The sequence below is a fragment of the Armigeres subalbatus genome, chromosome 2 (genome assembly GCF_024139115.2).
Source record: "Armigeres subalbatus isolate Guangzhou_Male chromosome 2, GZ_Asu_2, whole genome shotgun sequence".
Lineage (NCBI taxonomy): Eukaryota > Metazoa > Arthropoda > Insecta > Diptera > Culicidae > Armigeres > Armigeres subalbatus.
The window spans coordinates 458,216,228-458,225,408 of record NC_085140.1 but is presented as its reverse complement, the minus strand read 5'-3'; the positions used below and the strand labels follow the sequence as shown (position 1 = coordinate 458,225,408).

Below are 9,181 nucleotides of genomic sequence, written 5' to 3'. Positions count from 1 at the left end.
ATAATTTTCTCATGCATGAAAGCATGGCAATCGGTCGGTAGGAATTGTGATCAGACGATGGTTTCCCAGGATTTTGAATAGCTATTACTTTGACCTGTCGCCATTCTGGTGGCACAATGTTGTACTCCATGAAACAGTTGTACAGGTCAAGTAATCGTCTTTTTGCGATATCTGGGAGGTTTTTAAGAAGATTGAATTTGATGTTATCGCATCCCGGAGCTGAGTTATTCGATGAAAGAAGAGACATAGATAGTTCCAGAATTGAGAATGGTCCACCCAAGAACCGGGATCAGTGGTTGATTCTCGAAATAGCGGTACGAAATCTGGACAGACCTTTTTTGCGAAATTGAATATCCATCGATTGGAGTATTCTTCACTCTCATTGGTGGAAATGCGGTTCCGCATGTTGCCGGCCGTTTTCCAAAGTGTTGTCATTGAGGTTTCTCGCGATAGTCCCTCGACAAAACGTCGCCAGTAGCTACGTTTTTTAGCCTTATAAAGATTTTTGAGCTTTCTTTAAAGCCTCAAATGCTCTTCGAAAAGCTCAGACCTTCCGTGTTTACGAAAAGCCTTAAAGGCACTAGATTTTCCAGAATACAACTTAGTACATTCATCATCCCATCAAGGAGTGGCAGGCCTTCTTATGAAAGATGTACTTGGAACGCGTCGTTTCTGAGCTTCTAGTGCGCTTTTTTGAATCAACTCAGTAAGGAATCGATATTCATCCAAAGGTGGAAGTTGATTCAATACCAATTTTTACCGCCGATGCAAATTTTTGCCAGTCAATGTTCTTCGTGAGATCGAAAGGAACATTAACTGGCTCAGATTCTTGATAGCCACTTTTAATGGTGGTGACTATCGGCATATGGTCACTACCGTGGGGATCTTGGATAACCTTCCACGTGCAATCTAACGATAGTGAATTTGAACATAAAGACAGATCAATACGGCTTTGTTGACTATTTGGTCCTATTCGAGTTACTTCACCAGTGTTCAAAATATTCAAATTGAAATCGTCACACAAATCATAGAAAATAGGCGCACTATAATCGTCATACGTTTCGCCCCATTCAATGCCATGTGCGTTCATATCACCCAATATCAATACTGGAGATGATAGAAGGGAGACTGCGCTCCAAAGCTGTTGACGATTAAGAGATGCGTTTGGTGGAATATAAACTGAAGCTATGCAAAGGTCTTTATTCTTTACATTTACTTGGCAAGCGATGATTTCTAAGCCATTAACAACCGGAATGGGAATTCTGTAGAAGGAGTAGCATTTTTTGATCCCCAAAAGAACGCCACCATAGCATAGAAAGTGGTAAAAATGCCTGACACATAGAAAAAAAAAGTTATGCTAAAAAAAACTGATTTCAGGGGCCTTTCACAGTAAATGTCACATATCTCGTACTATAAAAGTCATAGGTATCGGGTCTCTTTGGCAATAAAAGGTCCTTTTCATATCTAACGTCTTCTCCAAACAAACTAAAGCGAAAAAATCAACAGAAACGATGTTATTAAAAAAGCGCACGAAATCGACAAAAAGCAACACTTTGCATAGTGGTCATCCCGATCTTGGCGGATATTGTTAAAATCGTGGAAGTTGATTTCATCTTCAGAAGAAAGCCATGTTTCACAGAGAGTAAATACATCACAATCGGAATTGCGAATCAAAAACTGGAACAGGTCCAATTTATTTTTTAGACTACACACAGCAAAAAATACTTAAATTTACATTGCCTGTAAATTAGAAATGATGTAATAATAAATTGATTGAATCGAAAATTTGATTGAAAATTAAGTAGATTTTTATAATTGCTGTAATCATAAATTGATTGAAATTGAATTCGATTGAAAATTGAGTGTATTTTAATGCACATAATTAGAGCATCGAAAAACACATAATTTTAAATTTTATTTCACATGATTTTACAGTACAGTGTATTTTTCAACAGCTACTTTAAAAGTAAATGGAAATCTGATGAATTTTCAATCAATATTAATTTAATTTTCAATCGTCGTGTAAAGTTACAGCAACATAAGAAAAAAATAGATGGAGGATACCTCAAGAGCACTTCGGTTTTTCTCACTCAGTGAGGTTGCATCATTTTTTGTGTTACGGCATGGTTAACTGCGCATAGTTAAAGTGTTTTGAATATTCAATTCCGGAGAGTGGATTTTTATGCAAATATGCGTCAGCAACAATTCAATTTGAAGTGTCGCCGTGTTTCCGCTGTTCGGTATTGTTTTGTAAAATGAGAGGCTGATATTACTGGAATTATTAAGAAATGTGTCGTATAATTGCATGAATGAATAATAAATAAATTTATAGAACACGATTCAAAACTATTTTATTAACTAATACGATTCCTCAAAAACAAAATAGACTATTTCGGAGAAAATTTTCGTTTGAGGAAGAAAAAACATTTCATATCGCTCATTATGTTCCAGACCAATACTTGAAAACTGCATGTCAGCCGAAATTTGAAGATATTAGTTCTTCGTTTATGTATATGGAATGATTACTGTTACACCCTTTTCTAATGTTTGCCCAAATCATCCATTCGAATCCCAAGATTTTTCTGCAGAAAACCCAAATTTACAAAACAAAAACACAGCAGATGAAATGTGTAATTACATCATCGTTTAAAATTACACGATCGTGTAAAATTAAACGATTGCAAAGATTCAATTGAAACTACATGTAATGTAATATTACATGGCTACATTTTCAATCAGTGTAAATTTAATATCTGACTCATTTTTGCGTTTATTTTCATGCTCCAAATATGTGCATGAAAATAAACGTAAATTTACAGGAAAATTAATACTGTGCACAGCAAAAAATATTTAAATTTCAACGACATGTAAACAGGCCCTGTCGTAAAAACACAGTAATTGAATTAGTTATTCGATTGAAATTTCCATCGAAATTAATGCACATATTAAGAGCATTGAAAAAGATATAAAATTACACGAATCATCATTCATTTTTCAATTGATGTATAAATACATCGATATGCATTTAATTCTCCATCAATAAAACTTTAACTTTACACGATCGTGTAAATTTCAACCCGTTTACTTTGAATGTGAAAACAACATGGAAGCAGAACTCGTTATCGCATTAAGATCAAGAGTATCTGAATTGTGTTAACGGCTTATTTGTGAATAAATTTAATGTAAACAACGGATTATCTACGTGAATGGTAAGAATAGTTTTGTTGAATATTATTTAATTTCTGACAAATATAATTGAATATTTATTTTGCAGCCTGTTCATTTGACCTTACAACTCTGAATTCCGGTTTGAGACCATTACGCGGATGTGTGTTGGATAATTAGATATTCCTGCCTGGGTCACTAAATATCACATTGAACCAATTGATATATTTGATGTAATTATGAATATTTGTAAATATAATTTAAGCGTAAAATAAAATAGTTAAAAATGAAACTTCATTCAATTTTAGGATATTTTGTATTTGGGAGCGGGCGTTGTCGTCCGTTGGATTTTACATTCATGTAATTTTAAATGCGCCCTTCAAGCCAAACGTCTAAAATTCAACGATCTCAATTGAATTTTAAAGTAATGTAAATTTAACATCTAACTTAATTTTAGATGTATTTCGATGCTCCAAATATGTGCATTAAAATAAATGTAAATTTACAGATAAATTGGAATTGATTCTTTGTTTTAAAATAAAAGGCCCCAAATCTCAATAAATTTTCTATTAGATTTTGTGTGTTTCCATATTTTCTTGTTCTGTTCTATTTGAATGGCATAACTGATAACTCGAATATAACACATTCACTGTTACCCGCTGTTACTCAGAACCAGCATAACAGTTTATCGGGAAATTCATAAAACAAGAAACAAAATAACACTAATAACAAAATTCAAAAGATATTTAAAATCTGATAAAATATTTCCATTTCCGCCAGCTGATAAAAGTGCGATCTGAAAAACAAAACAGATGATAGGGCTTGAGTTCTCAGTTCTCACTAACACCATCATACTGACTCAACCCCGATTCGTTTTTCGTTCGGTTATTCAGAGTCGGGGTCGGACCTGACCCAGGTTTAAAACCGAAAACGACATTAGTGCGTATCCAAATCGCTAAAACATTTTGAGCGGGAGTGGTGCTCGCAAAAACATTTCGAGCGCGAGTGCTCAGTACGTGTGAAAAATCGCTAAAATATTTTGAGCACGAGTGGTGCTCGCAAAAGTGCTCAATGCGTATCCAAATCGCTTCAACATTTTGAGTGCGAGTGATGCTCGCAAAAGTGCTGAGTGCGTATTGCGTATCCAAATCGCTAAAACATTTTGAGTGCGAGTGGAGTTCACAAAAGTGTTCAGTGCATGTGAAAAATCGCTAAAATATTTTGAGCACGAGTGGTGCTCGCAAAACTGCTCAATGCGTAGGTTAAGAGCAGTCGTCCCAACGACCATCAAACTCGTTAGGTACAAGAGTACGCGTCCTCTTTTTGTACTCTCTCCTTTCATTCGAATCGCAACGCACGAAGATGTATTCAGGATCTGTCTCAATTGGATAATTAAATTGAAATTAAACTTAAAAGTGACATTTCAATAATTATCAAATAACCCTGCTCGCAGAGCAAGATTACTTTTGACAGATATCGAAGCATTTTCCATCGATGTCCTATAGGCGAATTTGAGTAAAGCTCATCGATCATTTTGACATCTGGTGGTCGTCACAAGAACCACGAAAAAAGTGTCGTTGGCAAAAAAAGTGCATTGGCAGCATACGGAGGGAGTACGGTTTTCGCGTTTTATGATTAATCCAATCATTTATGAAAGCTGAAATAGTCGCAGATTGGAAGAAAATTTTGTTTTCTTTGGGATGAGCTTCCATCCGGTATGTGCTTGCATATGATTTTTCCGATTAAACAGCACATCTCTTGCAGTACCTCCACCGCACAATCTTGGTTATGAATTCCCGGATTTTTAATTCGCGGCTTACTTGGGTGGGATTTGTTTTCAACAGCTGCTTAAAGACTTTAAGAAGCCATTGCCAGTGGAAAACATGAGACTATATACCAAAAAGTGAAGTAAATTTGATGGAGAAAATTTGATTTTGAATGTAAATAATCGCTTCTGACGACTTTTCTCCCAAACTCTCGCAGCGCACTCTACCACTGGATCCTTCTCGAATCCGCCTATTGGAATTGCTGGGTAGCACCAGCCATTCTTATAATGGGGTGATTTTTTAATCTTCGAACTGTCACTTTTAAGTTTAATTCTCCAAATGAGACAGAACCTCAAACCCGAACTTGAATTCGAGTTCATTTTCAAACACCCAAGTTCAAACTTCGGTACGGTAAGGGCAAAGTGTATGTAATTAAGAGTGGCGACATGTGCCAAATTTACAGGTCTCCTGCTCGCTTGGAACACGATTTTGTATGGAAATGACAGATGAATTTTGTTCCGATTCTAACAGTGTCACCACTCTCAGTTACATACAGGGCAAAAGTTCTGATAATCGTGGGTGTTCCTATAGTTGCGGTAGTGTTATTTTAACAAAATCTACAAATTAAACGCAGCAACCCATTAAGTCTATCAATTTGTTGATCTGTCCATACGCGAAATAAAAGAAAACAGGAGAGAAAATACCTCAAAACTGTAACGTTGTTGTGCGTGAATCAATGTCTCTTTATTACAGGTCATGAGAATACAAATGTCAAGATACAAGGTAATATATATAAAGGTAGCAGATACATGCTAGGCTATTACGTCACATCTTTCAGTAATATTCATATTCATTACATCTTTTTGGTTTTACTGTGCGGCCAGAACGTGTCATCTGCGGTGCCGCGGTTACGTTTTCTCTGTAGGCCTCGATTGTTGAATGTTGTCTTCTGTTGATACTAGCCTCAGCCACTGATGCGCTCAGATCATCTTCAGGCTGTAGATTTTCTTGCAAAGGTTCTTCAACTTGACCACCGCCGCGTAACTTGCGCAAGTGATGGGCATTCCTCCTCACTGTTCTATCGCCATCGGATACCAGATATGAACGATGGTGATCAAGTTGTTTCACTACAGTCCCTGGCGTCCATTTCTGCGACGATTGATCCTGCACGAGAATCTGTTCTTGTTCGGCGAACTGCGATGGTTCCTGAGTTCCTCTATCTGCGTAATTCTTCTGGATCATTCTTTCGCGTTCCATTAATTGCTGAACGTTCACTGCTACTCTAGGCCTTAGTGCTTCCAACGTCATCGGCATGTTCGATCGTACCAAACGACCCATAAGCCTTTCATTGGGTGATGGTATGAGACTACTACGAGGTGTGTTCCGCATGTGAAGTAATGCCAGCCGTATATCCGACTGATCATCACTACACTTTTTCAGCATCGATTTGGCTACTTGCACGCTTCGTTCAGCTAATCCGTTTGCTCTTGGAAAGTGAGGACTTGATGTCTGGTGTTCGAAACCCCATTGACGGCTAAATTGGCGAAACGCTTCAGAAGCATATTGAGGACCATTGTCCGTCTCCAAAATTTGAGGAATGCCGTGGACGCAGAACCATTCTTTCAGTTGTTGGATTACTTGGTTAGATGTTGTTTCAGATAGTTGTTTGAAATCGAAGTATCCAGAAAAGCTATCGACGAGAAGAAGATACTCTTTTCCTTTCAAGTGGAACAGGTCGGAAGCGACTCTCTCGAAAGGAAGGCCTGGAATATCCTTTAGGATAATGGTGCTCTTCGTGTTGTTACGTTGATGACGCTGGCATATCGCGCAATTTTCTACCATTTCCTGAATGTCGCTAGCCATACCTATCCAAAACAACACTTGCCTTGCCCTGCGAATACAGCTTTGAATGCCGGAATGTCCACTATGTATCTTCACCAGCATAGCGTTCCTCATCGAATGTGGAATGAGCACCTGATTCGACTTGAATATTAACCCGTCATAAACAGTCAGCTCATCTCGAAAACCCCAGTATTTTCGTAATTCTGGCAATAGGTCGTTTCTTGATTCCGGCCAACCTTGCATAATCACCGCCTTTAGTGACTGCATCTCCAAATCCGCATCCGAGTGCTGCTTTAGGTCCGTGCTAGCGCTTTTGGTCATCTGCAATACAATATGTACCTCTATTTGGTTATCTTCTTCAGTTGTTGAGGTGTTATCGACATCACGACTCAATATGTCTGGGATCGGAATGTTGGATCCTTTGACGTACACGACTGTGGGATTATAAGGGGCTACTTCTAGTCTTATTCTGCGTAGACGGGGGGGGGGGAGCTCTATCAAGTGGTTTCTTAAATATGGATTCAAGAGGTTTATGATCGGTTTCTATCGTAAGTTTCTTTCCATATATATATTGGTGAAACTTTGAACAAGCAAAGCGTATGGCAGTGGCTTCTTTCTCTATTTGGGGGTAATTAATCTCAGAAGGCGTCAACGCTTTGGATGCGTACGCTACTGGGCAACCCTGTTGTAGTAAAACAGCTCCGAGAGCGTGCGAGCTTGCATCCACTGACAGGGTTACCGGTAAATTCAGATCGTAGTATCGAAGTATTGGAGGCGATTGCATGAGAGATTTGATTTTCTGAAACGAATCCTCTTGATCACAACCCCATTCCCAATCAACCCCTTTGGACAAAAGACTTCTTAGTGGTGCTGTTACGTCCGATAAATTGGGAACAAACTTTCCCATGTAGGTTATCATTCCCAATGCCCTTTGAAGTTCTGTTCTGTTGGTTGGTGTTCTGAGTTTAACAATAGCATCCAATTTTTCTGGATCTGCTTTCAACCCGCCGTCAGTTACTATGTGACCAAGAAATTTGACGCTTGTCTGATTGAACAAACATTTGTCTCTGTTGAGTTTGAGCCCTGCTGCCTGTAGCCTTTTTACCACTTTTTCAGTTATTTTAGCTAGCTCCTCTGAGTTTTTCGCATGAATCAGGATATCATCCATAGAAAACTGCACCCCTTCAATGCCCTCCAGAGTATCGTACATAACTTTTTGAAACACTTCTGGAGCTGAAGCCAGCCCAAAAGGTAACCGCTTGCAAACGTATCTTCCCCATGGTGTTCCAAAAGCTAGATACTTAGTCGTCCTTTCCGAGACCATTCTGCCAAAATCCCTTTTTGCAGTCAAGAATTGTAAAGTATTTAGAATTTTTTAGTCCAGTTGCTATCTCTTCTATCGTTGTGAGAGGATAGTGCCGTCGTAATAAATTGTTATTTACCTGTGATGGGTCGATGCATATGCGAAGCTTGTCGTTTCGTTTAACCAGGACCATTGCGTTGACCACCGGAGTTGCTGTGTGAATCTTTTCTATAACACCGAGACGTTCCATGGAATCCAGCTCTTTCTTTACTGCTGCTCTGATGCTATGTGGGACATGACGCGCCGGTCTCGTCTCCCACTGAGCATTCGGGATCAGATCTATATCGTACACGTAATCCTTTAGACACCCAAGTCCATTGAACACTGTTTCGTCTAACACTTGAACGGTATCCACTCGCGCTATCAGTCGTTGAGCAATACACGTATCCTTACCCAGCACTGGCACTACGGACTCTTCAACCACTTTGAACGTGATGTTGCTGTCTCTGTTCTTAATGCGGCACACCGGGTAGATTTCTCCAAGCACTTTCATTCGATGATTTGAGAACGAAACCAGCCATTTCGTTTTCGATTGATGCAGACCGATTCCCAGCTGCTTTACCAACCACAATGGTACCACATTACAGTGGGCACCCGAGTCAAGCTTCACCGAGAACTTTTTGTTGTGTACTTTCACTACCTCAAACCAGTCACTCTCATTTCTTGTGCTTTCCACTGTACCAATGAACAGTTCTTCTGAGTCATCATCGGACTCCGTTTCATTCTCCTCTGATACTCCAACGGCGTGTACCACATTCTTGGATTTACACATAGCGGCGAAATGGTTTGACACTCCACATTTTCGACATATTTTACCAAAGGCAGGACAGGATCGCTTCACGTGTTTCCTTCCGCACTTTTGCATTGAAACACTTCTCGCTCTTCGTATCGACCACTAATATGTTTCTTCATTGACGAATTCACTGCGTCCACTTTTGCTTCTCCTGCCAACGCTTTGGTTTGAATGGTTGTTAATTCGAAATTACGGCACAACTCTATTGTCTTCTGCAGCGTTAAATCATCGTTCAGTAACTGTGGCACTAGA

General features: G+C 39.0%; 1 protein-coding gene across 1 annotated transcript; it reads right to left on the bottom strand.

Annotated features, from left to right (window-relative positions):
• Positions 1-5,765: 5,765 nt before the first annotated feature.
• Positions 5,766-8,908, bottom strand: LOC134210500 (uncharacterized protein K02A2.6-like). Its single transcript, XM_062686542.1, has 2 exons — positions 8,216-8,908; positions 5,766-7,094 (listed from the first exon to the last, which is right to left on the bottom strand). Exons 1-2 carry the CDS (start codon positions 8,906-8,908, stop codon positions 5,766-5,768), a joined length of 2,022 nt encoding a protein of 673 aa, XP_062542526.1.
• Positions 8,909-9,181: the final 273 nt, after the last annotated feature.